The 16,293-nt window shown below is 36.8% G+C and overlaps 2 protein-coding genes across 2 annotated transcripts in view; both read right to left on the bottom strand.

Moving 5' to 3' along the window:
• Positions 1–1,618, bottom strand: part of LOC307143073 (PC-esterase domain-containing protein 1A-like) — a 14,526-nt gene extending 12,908 nt beyond the window's left edge. Inside the window, exon 1 of the mRNA XM_079844341.1 lies at positions 1,329–1,618. The gene's annotated coding sequence lies outside the window, so the exon portion shown is untranslated. The remainder of the gene's footprint in view (positions 1–1,328) is intronic.
• On the bottom strand, positions 264–16,293 carry LOC307143062 (uncharacterized protein). Its single transcript, XM_079844332.1, has 22 exons — positions 16,088–16,293; positions 11,723–14,776; positions 9,713–11,384; positions 9,344–9,616; positions 8,849–9,238; positions 8,330–8,755; positions 7,466–7,732; positions 7,081–7,332; positions 6,707–6,952; positions 6,375–6,632; positions 5,782–6,090; positions 5,428–5,697; positions 5,208–5,291; positions 4,635–4,800; positions 4,488–4,552; positions 4,147–4,358; positions 2,558–2,814; positions 2,352–2,465; positions 1,936–2,107; positions 1,820–1,864; positions 807–1,702; positions 264–436 (listed from the first exon to the last, which is right to left on the bottom strand). The coding sequence occupies exons 2-21, from the start codon at positions 12,075–12,077 to the stop codon at positions 1,410–1,412; spliced, it is 6,126 nt and encodes a 2,041-aa protein (XP_079700458.1). The 5' UTR covers positions 12,078–14,776; positions 16,088–16,293; the 3' UTR covers positions 264–436; positions 807–1,409.

The raw sequence follows: 16,293 nt of genomic DNA, 5'->3' as shown, positions 1-16,293 counted from the left end.
TTGTTTAAATTAAATGTTTTAATCACAGCCAGCCATTCATTAAAATAAAGAATGAATGTTTTATTAAAATATGATGTATGTGAAATATTAAGATTCAGATTGACATTCAAAGACATAAGTGCCTCTTTCTCTCTTTTGTGAGCCTTTTTAAGTTCATACTGTTAATTTTGCACCTTCTATGCAAGCAAGCAATGCTGGTTTAAGTAGGACGTCCCTGACTGCAGCAGGCAAATCCTTTGAATTATCAAATTAAACTTGTTATTGCATTTATAAAACCTTTATTGTTTACTCATTGTTGATTCCATTTTTATCAACAAATTTTAGGACAAAGCCTACATTTCTAAACTTATTTTGTGAAATATTTGCACATATTTCTCATCTAAACAGGCAGAAACAATTAATTGTCATAGTTACAGTATATATTCATATTGCAGCACTCCTTATTTGTAAATCGCTCTGGATTGAAGCATCTGCTAAACTAATAGCCTAGCCTATGTAGGCTACATGTATAAGCAACCTGAACTATATAATCAATTTACAAATTCAATTACAAAACCACATATACAATTTAGAGCTGTCATTACCGATTATTTCGGTAATCTAGTAATCGGATATTTAGTTAAAAAAAAAAAGAAGTGAAGTGACGTGTGGCCAAGTATGGTAATCCATACTTGGAATTTGTGCTCTGCATTTAACCCATCCAAGAGCACACACACCGTGAACATACACCCGGAGCAGTGGGCAGCCATATTGCTGTGGCGCCCGGGGAGCAGTTGGGAGTTCGGTGCCTTGGTCAAGGGTCTCACCTCAGTCGTGGTATTGAGGGTGGAGGAGGGCGCTGGTTATTCACTCCCCCCACCGACAATTCCTGCCGGACCTGAGACTCGAACCCACAACCTTCCGGTTACAAGTCCGACTCTCTAACCATTAGGCCACAACTCACTGTAAACTAACATTGTACTGTACAGTAGGCTACTTGGAACTGTTATTTTTACGAAAAATTTATATATAGAGATTAAATTAGTTTGAGGTAATAAAAAAATTGCCTTTGAAATTATTTAAATACATATATAATAAAAAGAGGCAATACAATTAGGTTCAAATAAAGTCTCAAAATTAAGTAACCATATGGTTTTAAAGAACAATACTGTTAAAATACATATTATATAGTCAATCAACTTATGTACATTGTGTTTGTGTATTATAACAATGCCTGCAGGGTGCCAACGGCCTGGTGTTGCTTCACTTTACAGTAAATTAAATGCATTACAATTGAAGTACAATCAAACAACAGCCATATAATGTCAAAAGTCAGAAGTAATACCAACCTGAGGTAATCTGTTGTTCATGTAAAGTGCTTTTATACTGAAGTCTATTCACAATATTATTGCAAGGTCTGTAAAAGGCCTCTAACCCTCAAGGCCAAACTGCGTCACGTACGGCTTCAGTCGGCCTGTCACCAATTCATCATTGCGAGGCAGCTCCTTCATGAACTCTTGAATGGCTTTCACTGATTCTTCGAATCCCCATGTCTCAACAACCAAACTCGCCAATTCACACCTGTCCTTTGCATTTTCTTCAAGTCTCGAAAAAGGAATGTATTTTCTGCTCTCAGTGTGACGCATTAAATGCTTTAGCCTCTTGAACTCATCATTTTTAAGATCCTCCATGATTTCACCAAGATCAGATATCCATTTTTTTTCTTAGACACATAAAAAGACAAATAATTATCAGGTGTTAAATTTTTTTAAAATGAGATCATCAAAGAGAATTAGGTTATGTTAATAGGTTTTAATTTAAAAAACAAAAATGACAGTACCTTGATTGTTGGAATGTTCTTCAGATCTAATTTGTGTGTGATTATCTAGTTACATGAGAAAAATAAAACATTTAGATGCTTTTTACAGTGTACAAAGTACAACAAAAATGTCTTACCTCTGTTTTTCTTGAGAATTATCAAACGCCTCCATGCATTTCTGAAGGTAAGCGTATCACTTTCCTTTATTTTACGCTGAATTTTGATTCGCAGTTCAGTCACATCTTTATCTAAGAAGACCTCAAATGTAGGATGGTGATTACCATCATGCAAGGGTTCAAATAATTTTTCCTAAAGGGTACAAAAAAATAACACAGTCATACACAAAAAAGCTGTACAGCATTAGCAGGTTAGTAAAATCAATAAAGCATTGTTAATTCCCTGTTCTAATGAGTCCCATAAGCTTCACACAGTGATAAAACAACTAAAAGACATCAAATAAAATGTCTTTGTGGTGAAAGATACTGGCTAAAATATAGATTAATAGGTGTGGATAGGCAAATGTCTGGGACAAACAATCTCTGAATCTAAATACCTTTGGTTGGACTCTTTTGGCTTTTTTTGAGATCAGCGTATATTTTGCATTTGTCATTAGTTTGCAGTCAGAGCTGGTTTGGATGAACATATACTCTTGTTGCTGATTTTTTATCTGTTGACAAAAGAATAAGAAACAAGAATATGTGATGTTTATTACAAATAATACACAAAAGCAAAAGTAGAACAAATTAAAGGTTGTCAGACCTCTGAGAGTAGGACATTGCTCGGCAATAGGAAAACCCATAGCCTTTGCTGTGTCGGTAACATATCAGGTTCCAGGAAGAGCAGCACCTGTCCACTGATCCTTCTGTTATTTTGATCATTCTCATGCACAACTCCATAGCTAGATAACTCACAGACATTTACAGCTATATGCGTTTTTGAAATTTTAACTGGAGAGAGGAATTCCCTAGTGTCCTCGTTGTGTATATGGACAACAGAAAGATTTCCAATCGCATCAACTGTAGACAGAAAGATAAGAGGTACAAAAAAGAGCGAACAATAAACACTGGTATTGTGTTAATATTTATGAACAGGGTTCCCACTCTTTTACAGCAACCATTTTTCAGTACTTTTCCAGGACAATTTCAGTTTTACTACGGCGGGAATAAAAGACAAGGATCATGCCAAATATTGCTTTCTAAGTCTTTAAAAGCCGTACAGTTTATTGCCATTACTTAACAATCCAGCATTTCAATATGAGCTCTTAATCATACATTATGACTATGGAAGCTTGTTTACACCACAGAATAGAAAGAAAAGGTAATTGTGACTTTTTATCTCGCTATTCTGACTCTCGCAATTGCGAGTTTACATATTTGTGATATAAACGCAAAAATTGTCGCAATTCTTTTTTCCTCAGAATTGGACTTTATAACTTGCAATTGCAGTTTAGATCTCACAATTCTGAGAAAAGAAGTCAGAATTGCAAGATATAAACTCGCAACTGCGCAAAAAAGTCAATTGTGAAGAAAAGGTCAGAATTGCGAGTTTATATCATGCAATTCTGACTTTATAACACACAAATGTGACTTTATATCAAAATTATGTGATTAGTTAGCAGCTTACGAGTTAACATTCACCGCATACATTTGAGCCGTTAATAGTGTTAGCTATTAAACATCATTATTCAAAATACTACTCACACGTATCAAACTCAGCATTCCTGAACATGTGCTTTCTACAACTAGCGCTAATTGTTTGGGCCAGCCATAAACTCTTTATACTCGGCTAAATAAGTAACTTTTTTTTAAAGAATTTTCCCAGACAACAAAAAGATTTTCCAGGACATTTTACATTTTCTCTAATTTTCCATGTGTTTTCCAGGACTGGAAAATTTGTCATCAATTTTCCAGGTTTTCAAGGTTTTCCAGGACGAGTGGGAACCCTGTATGAAGACTGTTTCTACTTATGACCAAATAGATTTCACAGCAACTGGCAGCAAAAGACAGCTCCAAAACTAACCTAATTCTGGACAAAATCTAAGGTATTATCGCATATGTAATTTGCAGATAAGGCAATGCCTGAATGAATTGCAGCAAGCGGTTAAAACTTGTATCCATTACATTAATACTGAAAAACATAAACGGAAAATCATCCCATCTAATGTAAAATAGTACACAATTACTAATACTGTATGGAGTCAGCGCCCACAAAGAGTGTTCTACATCAGTTACTTATAAGATTCCTTTTAAGTGAGGAAGCAGCATCAAAATCTGCTTATGTAAATAGTAGAGACACTCGATACATTGTAGAACTAAAGGGGCTAACATCATTGTTAATGAATCACTTACCATGTGTCTCACAGTGTGGAAGGTGAAGTTCATAGATTTCTCCCGTAGTGGTTTTGATATCAAACAGAGGTCCAGCAGGCTCATAGTGAGTGTTAATGAGGAGATGCATATCCCAGTGAACCACACTGTACTCTACACATCCACTTCCTTTCATTCCAAACAACAGCCCAGTTGTGCTGCACATGAAAAGGCCTTCGGATGTGCACTGAAGCCTACAACACAATAAAAAGAAAACATTTGATAAACTATTGCACACAGAAAGATCATATTCATTATAAGTACTTTTAAATACTAAATGTGTACTAGTATAAATACTTTTAAGACATACAGTATTTACTCACCTATAGGAAATCCTGCCATTATTTACTTCTAGTTCAGGCTCAAACTCCTTTATAGGATCTTCCCTCTATGTAAGATAATTAGAAATGTTTTAGGTGATACAAGGTAGGTACTGAGAAATAGCAAAACCTTTGCTATAAAAACCATACCTTAACAAAAGCTTTAATTGTATTTTCCGTTTCGCTTTTTGATCCCAAATCTTTTTTGCTGTAATGCTGTGGTTGGGTGCATCTTCTTGTATCTTCAGCCTGTTGGGTTTCAAAGCGTGCTTCTTCCACCAGGAGGCCAATCTCTGTTATTTGGTTGTCACAAAGGCTGTGCAATTGATTGAATAAAGATTATCAAGAGTTTAATTCTGAGTGAAACATCAGAACAAAGCAAAACTGTAATCAAAAAACAAACAATAATAAAAAAAAATAGTTGAGATGGCCGGAACTTTTCCGTAACAAAAAACAGTGGCAATGTTACAAGCATGAGGCACTTTGGTGACATTGCGGAATTATAGTGTATACTTTTAAATAACAGCTGCTCAAATAAAAAGATCATATTCAATAATTGTAGAGTACTCCAAGATCTTAAGTTTAAGTGTTAAAGAAGTGAGACATCCAAAATGTTTATCAAATTAAAACGAGCCAGTTAACAGTTGTTGTTGTTTTTAACATCACATTTTAACTTTTTTTTCTAATGATAGCTGCATAGAATATCTTTAACAGCATAATTACCATATGATCTTTGTGAAACTGTTTCCATCTAAGGCTTTGCACAGTCTCTGTACACCTTTGTCAGTTATGTCATTTCCAGTAAGACTGAAAAAAATAAAAATAAAATGTGGTTAAGGCATCAGTAATCATGTGGTTTAAAAAATAATAATAAAAAAGACATTCAGCAGCTTTTTAAAAACAGCCCAGACGTTTGATTCCTGATTAGCGCATGAATACTCACTCTAAAATCATCATTTTGTGAAGGTGTGGGAGCAAAAGATCCAGGCATGCATCTGTGATCTGGCAATGACTGAGATTAAGATGTGTAAGATCCTCTGTGTAATCCAAGACTAACTGCAGAGACTCACACGTATCGTAGTTAAGAGGAGTGCCACTGAGGTCCATCTTTTTTCCAAGTGCCTTGGAAAGTGATGATGCCCATTTCAAAGACATAGCCATGGGGGCATTGAAAATCAATGTCAGAAACTGAAAAAGAAGGTCTTTGCCCAAGCTGTTGAGATAGAAGTTTTTGCAACTGAATCATAACAATACAAAAAAATAAACGTAATTTATGTTAAAATATGTGAGGACTCACTGAAGATGTACTTTGTGCAAAATAGGGAATAGAATCTCAAGTGCAGAATCATCTGCTTGGCAGTCGTATAAAATTAATTCTGTGTCACATGTTGATGTATTAATGGCAGAAGAAATGGCTGTACAATCCATGAGACTCAGAGTTAGAACATCCCCATTCTCTTGACAAAAGTGGCCACTACTGAGGGAAGAACTGCAGGAGAAGTCAAGTTTGTGGTTCAGGGAACTCAAGAGGGCAGATGCTGAATATCCTTGTTTTTCCATGTCCTTAGAGGTATGAAGAAAACTCAACAGGAGCTTTCTATCAACCCTATTCCAAAAAAGTACAACAGCAGTGTTAGTAAGACCATATGTGCAAGAGTGATGGAAAAAATGTGGGTGTAAAGGCCAATTCACACTGCACCGACAGACCCAGATCAACGCTGATAGTCACCAGATTACAACACGTCACTTCTCAGAAATTCTCATTCTGATTCAGCATGTTAAATTGTGAAAACCACCTCTGAAAGGGCTAACACAAAACACGGTCTGTAGCCGGATGTCAGAGCGGTGTGAATAGGCTTTTAAGCTGTACAAAAATCATGAGCACATTACCTCAGATCTGAAACTCTGTGCATAAGTTTTACAATGCTGTCTGTCTCATTATGTGGAACGACAGAGTTTAACAAGTTGAGCTTAACACCATCACTATAGTGCAGGGCAAAGCAGAGGGCTTTGCAATCAGTTGAATCCAACTCTCTCATGCAAAGGTTAATCAGGTTAGCTGAAGATTTGACCAATTTCACAATTAGATGACCTGCACGTTTTTGATATATCTCCTTCAGGGCAGCCCTGACAAATCGTGGGCTTATCCTGCATAATTAAGAAAGAATTATTTTCATATAATTCAATTCATATAAGTGGATGTACACAAGGAAACATCTTGCCTTTTAAAGCAGACTGTGTCCAGTACAGCAAGAAGGCTTGGAACTTTCAGAACATTAAATCTGCCTTCTGGAAGGTCTATTGTCACTTGCTTTTTGGTGACCTGAACCAGATAAGATAAAACATCCCAGGACAAATTACAAGGTGACAAATCGCCATCAATTTTCTCCAGGAACAACTGTGTCAGATTTTCATCTTGAGCATCATACACAACTTCTGCTAGTTGTTCCAGAGTGTCTTCATTAAACCTGTTGCCACAAAATTGTAATTTAGTTGTAATAAATTGTAATAATTATTAAGTAAATGAAAACTTCAAATACATTTTAATGTAAGATACCAACAATACTATTACCAGTTTTATAAGTTTCCCACTTACTTAATAGACAAGGGACCCTGATGACACAGCAGACCGAGGAAGTGAGGCTCAATTTTAAACTCTGAAAGGTTCAAGTTGTGGACTGTCCAAACTCTAAGAAGAGAAGTCAGGCTGCTTAATAGCTGGCAAAGTGCTCTCTCTGGTAGATGAGAGTTTGACAAAACCAAAGACAGCTCTTCCACCGTTACGGAATTTATTTCTTTATGTGATTTAACCATTCTTGCCAGCTTTGAAGTTGCAATTTCATTTACTCTGAAAATAAATAAATAAACAATCAATAACAATAATAGTAAAATAGAAAAATTACTTGGTTAGAAAAATGAAATTTGTGATCAAAACAAAAATCTGCAATTGCGCAATATATTTACATCACAAAAATTATTACCTCAAGGTTTGCAGCTTTTTCATATTTGAAAAGAGGTAGGCACAACCTTGACGAGAGATCTTTTGAGGGAGAAGACTGAGGGAGATGTCCTCTTTGTCCAGCATTTCGAAAACATCGCCAACAGCTTTGCAGAGGCGACTTGGCAGCATGTCTATCAAAGAAATGCTAAAATCAAGAGCTTTCAAAAGCTCAGCCATCTGTTTTGGATTCCATTCACTGTCTGCTGAGAGGACCTCACACACTGCCTGGAAAAACTGCTCATCACAGCTATAGAGAGAGTGTAAGTTGTGTTTAATATAATATGTAATGCAAGTTACTACACCAATCAAACAAGTAAATGCAAGAAATAATTTGCTTAATGATTATATCTCAATATGAAACCTTAAAGCAAGGGTGTCCAATTCTGCTCCGGAAGAGCCACTGTCCTGCAGAGTTCAGCTCCAATCCCAATTAAACACATCTGAACCAGCTAATCGAGGTCTTAATAGGCATACTAGAAGCTTCCAGGCAGGTCTGTTGAGGCAAGTTGGAGCTAAACTCTGCAGGAAAGTGGCCCTCCTGGACCGAGTTTAGACAACCCTGCTTCAAAGAGATAGTTCACCCAAAAAATGAAAATGCTATAATCATTTACTCACCCTCATGTCATTCCAACCCTGTATGACTCTCTTCTGTGAAACACAACTGAAGATATTGTGAGTTACCAACATTCTTCAGAATAGCTTAGCTTATATTCCACAGAAGAAAGTAAGCCATACATGTTTGAAACAACATGAGGTGATGAAAGAATTTTCATTTTTGGACTACCCCTTTAGCACTGACAAAGGAACATCAGTCATGCATTTTAATTGTATCTAATCTACTCACCAAAGATTTGAGATATAGGGTAAACAATTGAGGAAACTCCTAAGTTTTTCTCTTTCACATGACCAGTTCCTGAGCTCCACAGGTTTTGTGACGGCCTGAAGCTTTAGTAGTTCAATTAGATCAATTGTCTTCTCTAGTTTTAGTAGGTCCACTGTCCATACAGCAGGGGCAACCATAAGAATGGACTTCAATGCTGGTAGTGCTGTCTTCCATGATGAACTTTCCTTCAGCTGGGTGAAGAGATCCAAAAGGAAAAGGCTCTGCATGTCTTTGCTGTCTTCAGCAAAGGGAAAGGTTGAGTAACTGCATGCTATAGAAAGGCTCCTTAGTTTCTCCTCTCCACATTCAGATGCAAGAATGAAAAGATCAGTAACAGTCTTCACAACGTTGTGGATGTCTTTAGGCTGTCTGAGTGTAGCACTGAACCTGCAATAAAAAAGGTGAATTGCATCCTTAAGAACTGTACCATTATTTTAGACCAAGATTTTTTTTTTTTAAAAGTAAGTGAATATTACTCACCTCATTTCTTTTACGAAGGGTGTACATTGAAGAAAAAGTTCAAGTTCACTCAGTGCATATGTGACGTTATCTAGTTCAGCTGGCTTCTTTAATCTTAGAGCTTTCATGGTTTGGAAGAGCAGTGACACAGATGGGTTTGAAGGCTGTACAACCCATGTGGGTGGCAATGCATAAAAAACAGGTTGCAAAACTGGAAGAACATCCATGTTCTTACCATGTTCATGCAGTTTTAGCAAAAATGTACACTGCTCCTCAAAGTTTTCACTTTGATCTTTGCTGAAAACAGGAAGCAGATTCCTTACACATCGTTGACCAGTCTTCGTCTCATAAATAGCTCCTTGAACATAGAGGTCTGTTTCTATTGCTACCTTGAATTGATGGGGGGAAATCCTATAAAAAAATAAACAATATATATAAAATAAGTAAAATAAATAAATTATATATATATTGATTTGAATTATTTTGGAACACATTATAAGTGTTAACTGGTTGTACCTAATGGTCGCAATATTGGATAAGCTCTCAAAAATTGCCTTCTGCAAAGATCTGGTTATGAGGCTTTCATTTACATGCAGAAAAAGATGAATGCTCTCTGATCTCTTCTTTTTAAGGACTTCTCCTATTCTTTGAAACACTTTCTGGTCTTGTGTTTCATGTGCATAGAGGTGCATTTCAAAGCTGAACAAGCGAAACAGGCTATCAAAATCTGAAAACTGTCCTGCTTCAAAAGCCGCTCTCCACATTAGAGACTGCAACCTGCTTGTTGACCTGGGAATAAAAAATGTGAATAAAAAGCAAAAATAAATAAATTAAGAATTGTATAAATCCTATATTTTTTGTAATTGCTATAGAAACTTCTTGTACCTGAGAAATTTCAGATTTTTCAATGAGCCTAGAAGTAGTTTCACCCCAGAGTCAGAAATGTCACAATCTGTGAGGTCCAGATCAATATTCTGATGTGTAGTTTGACTGACCACATAGGATAGTACACAGCACTGGTGAGGATCAAGTGTTTGTTCCTCTAAATCAAGCTCATACTGAACCTTTGACAGGAAGAGTAGGCATGCCTCAGGAGACTGGTACTCATAAAGGCATCGACACACAAACAGGATGTTGTCAGCATCCACAAACTGCTCACAATCCCCTTCTTGATTCGGTTCTTTAGTGTAAAGGAAAGTATCGATAATCTGTTGAAAGTACTTGGCACGTGTGGCTTCTATCTGTTCTACTGGCACCAAACACTTTATAAGTGAAACTAGATTATCAGAGAGAAGGCCAGACAAAAAGGGCATAATATATTGGAGGTATTTTCCATCTTCGTCGCTGTGGCATTGGTCAAGCAAATTATTGATCTTGTCAGGATTTAAAATTAGAAAGAGAGCTGCCCAAAACTCTTGCATTGTATTATGTAGGAATGCATACACTTTGCAAGAGGTTGTGGATGGGTTCCAGAATTGCTTTGTCAAGAAAGCATTTTGCACAGGCTTGTCATCATGATCTAAATCTGTCAGGTTCACTGTCCTTGCTAGCATTGCTTGATAGGAGGCGTGAGCTAATTTCATGATGTCCTTCTTGTTGTCTGTAATGTACTTATCTAAGTGCTCCACATTTTGGTGTCCATGTTGTTTCATGCAAAAGCGAAAAATTTGGACATACATCTCCGTAATTGTAAAAGGCTTTTCCCTGGCTTCAACAGGGCTTACTGAAATGCAGGCAGTTACTATGAAGGCATACAGTGGTACAGAGCACAAACTGAACAACTCTGGGTTTTTCAAAGCTCCAATGTGATCCGTTGTTCCCAACATCCATTTGAAGTATTCACAGATGGACCCATGATTAAAACCCTGAACCTCTACTCGATAAGATGGCCAGTCTGACAGGAAACCTGTATCTTCAGCTTCTGGTCTGCAAGTGGTCAAGACCTTTGCATCTTTCAAAAATTCTTTCTCCATGAGCTGCTTAATCGCGTTGTTTCCAGTCACATCCATGATACCATCAAAAATGAGTACAACATTCTCTGAATTGCTCTCAATATTTTCAAGAACTTGATCTGGTGCTTCTTCTGGGCATATGTAATGGTGAAATATAAGATCCTTCAACATTAAAGGATATGAAGATTGGGAGAAAACTCTCATCAGTGGCTCATCAAAATAAAACATGTAACTCACTGGAAAGCTTTTCTCTTCAGTCCAGAGTCTCAGAATCTCCAGTGCAACTGTTGTCTTGCCCACTCCAGGTTTTCCTACAAGCAGGATGCTTTTCTCATCATTCATTAGTAAGTCTTTGGGAGACAACATTTTCTTGTTTGTTGGAATGTAGATCTTCAGTTTCTTTGAGCGAGATTTCTTGTATTCCTTGTTCTTCTTAAGTTTTGAAACTGTACTAGAATCTGTGTCCATAACAAGGGGTATGTATGTGAAGGGTTTGCTTTTATGCTCATTCTTTAAAAAAAGCATGCTTTGGTTCCATTTATCCTCCAGTATTTGTCTTGCTTTCCATCTCAAAAGGCCTTGGTATGCGGCACAAGGATCTGGGTCTGGAAAATATGTTTTAAAACACATTTCTTTAGCCATATGATCATCAACAGTACAATGAAAACTAGTCCACAATAATCTGAGTAGTAAATGCATGCTCCAGACTTAAAAAAAGGTCCATCAAAATAGTCTCTATGTTCTAAATTTGTTTCCAAATTTCTTACATTTTGAGATTCTGTTCTAAAAAGGTGGAAAAACTTAAACAAGGCAGGTTATTTCATACCGAACCACCCTCCACTATCACTATATGCCTCAGATTAGATGCACTTATCTAAACCACTTGACACAACAATCATCATCTTAAAAATTTGAATATAGCGTACCTGTGCTTGATACCCACCTTCTAGGTTTGCAGTCTGAGATTGTGGTTCATCCTGGAAGGAGAAGCAGCTAATCCAGTGATGTAAATCTGGATCCCCCAAAGCAGGTCTTGGAAATACTTGAAATCTTTTTTTGTCAAGAATTTTTAAGAATGTATTGCATGCTGCTTCTCCTTTAGAAAAAACTATGTCGAGCAAAATCCTTATCCTATCCTGACCATTTTCTGCAGATTCAATTGAACTTAGCTCATGATCTATGAAGAATTTGCACTGGGCTAAAGCTTCAATTACAGGATCACAGTTTAAACGACCTCCAGTTAGCAGAGTTTGACCATTTCGGAGGAATTCCTGTGCGGATTGCTGGGTGCTTGCCATCCTGAGGATTTTGTTCTGTTCCTGCCGTAACCAAAATCTGAGAGATTAACTGTGAGGAAGAGAGAAAAGGAAAAGACCCTGTTTGAAATCATTCGTCTTAGTTTTGTTTTTAGTGCAAAGCTGCAGTCCGTAACATTGTTTGGTCAAAAATGACCCAAAATCTATTTTTGAGCAAGTACATAACCAGACAGTGTTCAAAACTATCTCCTTACCTCAGCCTGATTCACAACGGTAAGCTTTTTTATAATTTGTTCTAATTTGAGTGCTAATACGAGCCTTTTGTCTTTGTGTCTTTACGGTAATGTCTGTACACATAAAGAAGGAGTCCCGAATAGTAGGCTATATCGCCTGTGAGGATGCTGCAGGTGGCAGATCATTTATAGCCTTTTCTCACAGCAGCTGGAATAATTAAACGTATCATTTTGATGGTGGATTGTATTCCGTCCAAACGACAATCATCAGTGACAATTGGAGATTCACCTGTAGTCAAAAGCAAAAGATTACTGTACAGAAATTGAGATATACAGGTAACGCTAATACACACTAATGCTGCCATCACATGCTATCTGAATTGCCGTATATACTAGGCTAGTTTCCTAGTTAAGAAATTCAATGAATGCTCTCTCAAGTCAAAAATTGAATCCGATGAGCTCGTAAACTAAATGTCCGATAGCACGTAAAAGAAGCATAAATACACAGTCACGCAATGCGGATGTTGTTAACATTAACAATTTGAGAACAAAGTATAACAATATTTTTTTTCCCAGTGATCAGAACAAAAGTGGCAGACGTGTTACTTACATGTTCAGATGACATTTTCCGGTGAAAATTCTAGTTTTAGTCATACTTCCAAGACTTCAGCGCATGTGTGTGGTGCTGACGCAGGAGCCGGCAAATACTGAACTGCCGTTCTGACATAGAACCCGGAAGCGCTGCACTGAGTGAAATTTATGGGAAACATTGGGAATTTATGAAGTATTCAATAAGAAAGTTTGCTAGCAGTTTTGGAAAAGAAATGGCCAAAGCCAGAAGGGTTAAGGAAGATTCCATCATTAAACATATTACTCTTATACATGAAAAACCTATTTTGTGTCAGACAAATAAATAAAGATATGTTAATTAAATAACATTTAGTATTGGATCAAATATTTTAGAATAAAAGGAAGGAATTGTAGATGCAGGGATATTTTTTTGTTGTTGACAATATTAAAATACAATTCTACAGTAATAGATGACTTTCAAATTGTTTCCTTTGAAAGGCATACCTGATGGTGTGGTGGAATTGTGTGGCATACCAGTTCAAAACCAAGTCTCTTATTATTTGGGGATCAAAATATATAAAAATCAAAGGAAAAAATTTACTTAAATTATCTTACATTAATTGATAAAATACAAAAGAAATGTAATAATTGGTTAATTAGAGATTTATCTTTGACTGGTAGCTTCTAAAGGATGAAGGGCTGTCAAGATTTGCTTATACTGCAATGGTTTTAGATGCTCCAAGTCAATTATTAGGCAAGTTAATAAGAAAATGTTTCATTTTATTTGGAAGAATAGGCCACATTACTTAAATAGAGGTATATTAAGCAACTTATTTCATCAAGGTGGTTTAAATGCTATTGACTTGTAAGTTTCTAATACTATCTTTAAAATTAAATGGATTCAGAATTGTCAAATGTAATAACAAATTGTGGTATTATATCCAAAATTTAGTTTCTAACAAAATTGACATTTACATTTTGCTTAATTACATGCGTCTAACCCTACACCAAACCTAGGGGAGAGTGGGGTAAGATGAGCCAGTGGGTAAGTTGACCCATCCCCTGTACACTTTTATTGTCATGTGACTATATATTTTGGAACCACCCACCATATACCAGACTGTGAAAATGAGAAGCACGTGGGAGTATTGGAGGGTGCCCGCCCATTTACTTTAAAAACGGTTTTTGGCTTGTCAAAGCAACATTTTTGCATAACTGATGTAATGGCTGTTGCAGCAGAGCAAATTTGTCCAGGTCTAAAATATGTATGATCCATATTGGTGATTTAGCAATGTATAAAACATTATAGTTTATGTAAACACAATATTAGCCTGAATTGGTAAGCTAGTTTTGATCCAAAATGGCAGTTATGGGGCAACATGAGCCAAATGCTATGGGGTAAATTGAGCCAGTGTTTTAACTTCCAACACCATAAGGCACTGTAGCTGAGTTAAATCTCTGAAGTATAAACTGGTATAATTTCAATGTAATACTACACAACTGGTTTAGTTTATAATTTTCATTAAAAAAATAGTTTGAGTTTATTTGATAGAAACAATGTACAAGTGTCACTGTTCATAAATCCATGTCTCTTTCTCGTCTCATGTGTTGTTGTTATGTGTGTGGGCGTGCTGATTGTGTGGGCGTGCCCACTCATTAGATCATCAGCGATCCAGCTCATCCGTCCCGACACCAGCTGCAGCTCATCTCATCACCCTATATAGACTCATTACCTTCTCATCTCCTTTGTCAGATCGTTGTTTGTGGGTTCCCGGTGTGTGTTCCAGTCTGCGGTCGAGTCCTGTGCCTTCCTTGTTCCTGTTCCTGTGGGTCTGGATTCATCGTCACCTCTTCATCTCGCACTGCTGCACTCTCATCACCTCTTTCATCTGGCCATCGGGGTCCCTGCGCCGCTAGCCTGCTCTCTTTGGACTTCCTCTGTGTACATCATCATTTATATAATAGAGTTTTACTTGCACTTGCTTCCGCCTCTTATCCGTGACAACAAGTACACCAAATCCTTCTCTGATAACAACCATAAGATGTTTAAACACACACACATATATATATATATATATATATATATATATATCTTTACACCTGCAGTCCCTAATGGCTTAACATGGTCAATATTGCAGAACAACTACCATGCCAAGAACCCTTTGACTAAAATGTTTATTAGTTTCAATGACATTTATTAATTCGTTCTAATTCAGTTTTATTAAATTTTTATTTAATTTTACTCAACAAACTCTTGTTTAGGCTGTTTTGGGAAGGTTACACCTTTGGTGTTAAAGAAATGCAAACAATTAAAGTTATTGAAATTTCAACTTTATTTGGTTGGTTTTTATGTTAAGTTAGCTTTAAGAAAATAAATATTACAATTTGTAAAAGGAAATGTGATAATTGAAGGTGTTTTTAAAAGAGGTAAATTATCTTTACAATTTCACATGGGTTTGATTTAGATTCAGTTAGATGGTCCGTTTACACCCAGATGGTGCGACTTACCCACTGACTCGGATCAACTTACCCCTTACCTGGGGTAAATTGAGCCACAGGAGAAAAAAAAATTTTAAGAAGCCATATTTTTAGAACCCTGTGTCATAGATGTATTCCGATCATTTAAAATGATGGCAAACATCCTGAAGTTACTTCAGAGGCTTTCATTGTACTTCTGCCTTATTTTATCTTATCTTCATGACCACATGAATAAAAAAAAATCTTACCCCATATTAAGTTGTTACTTAATATTAGCCTACTCAGTACGTAAATGTATAATTACAGTGTAACAAAGACCTTAAAACAAAGTGTGTATTGTATTTCCCGATTGAGCAACATATTTCAGAATCTTGGAGATGAGGGCTATGAAAAAGTGATAGGCTACTTTTCGTTTTAACAAGCGCTGATCCTCGCTGCAGTGTTGCCAACTTAGCGACCTTTGGCGACTTATTTTCAAAAAAGCGACTAGCGACAAATCTAGCGACTTTTTGGACAAACATCAGCTACTTTACTTTACAAATGTCGCCAGTACTGTTCTGCAAGCGCGAGGTCTTGCTTTCTCCCTGCCGTCACACCTCTCTCTGCGTTTACCCTGTTCAGTGAGTGGCTGTGGCTGAGAGGAGCAGCGCGTGCCGTTGAACACAAACAGCAGCTGACAGACGTGAATGAGCGAGCTACACGCGAACTGGAGCCCTGTTCCCGTTCAAAATATGGCGCAAGCTGACAATAAAGTTTACCTGTTTAACTTACCTTATTCAGTGCATCATTTCAGACTCGCACAAACCAGATCCATAAAGCAACGACACTGAGGTTTGTAAACCCATAGACAAGATCCGCTCTCCAAGTCTCCATTAAGTTCTTATACCAACACGGGAGCTTATAATACCAACATTACTGCAGCAATCATACAAGACTATAGAATATATACTTTCAATCTATGGTTACGACGAATTTCC

Source organism: Gobio gobio (genome assembly GCF_949357685.1).
Source record: "Gobio gobio genome assembly, chromosome: 2".
Classification (NCBI taxonomy): Eukaryota; Metazoa; Chordata; class Actinopteri; order Cypriniformes; family Gobionidae; genus Gobio; species Gobio gobio.
The sequence above is the reverse complement of the archived record's forward strand: the minus strand, read 5'-3'. Positions and strand labels throughout refer to the sequence as shown.

Excerpts from the sequence above, each read along its gene's own strand:
- LOC307143062 (XM_079844332.1), bottom strand. The coding sequence starts at position 12,077 with ATGGCAAGCACCCAGCAATCCGCACAGGAATTCCTCCGAAATGGTCAA. Across the intron at positions 11,385-11,722 it reads TCAGACTGCAAACCTAGAAG|ACCCAGATCCTTGTGCCGCA; the intron begins GTGGGTATCAAG and ends CATATTTTCCAG. Across the intron at positions 9,617-9,712 it reads AAAAATCTGAAATTTCTCAG|GTCAACAAGCAGGTTGCAGT; the intron begins GTACAAGAAGTT and ends TTTTATTCCCAG.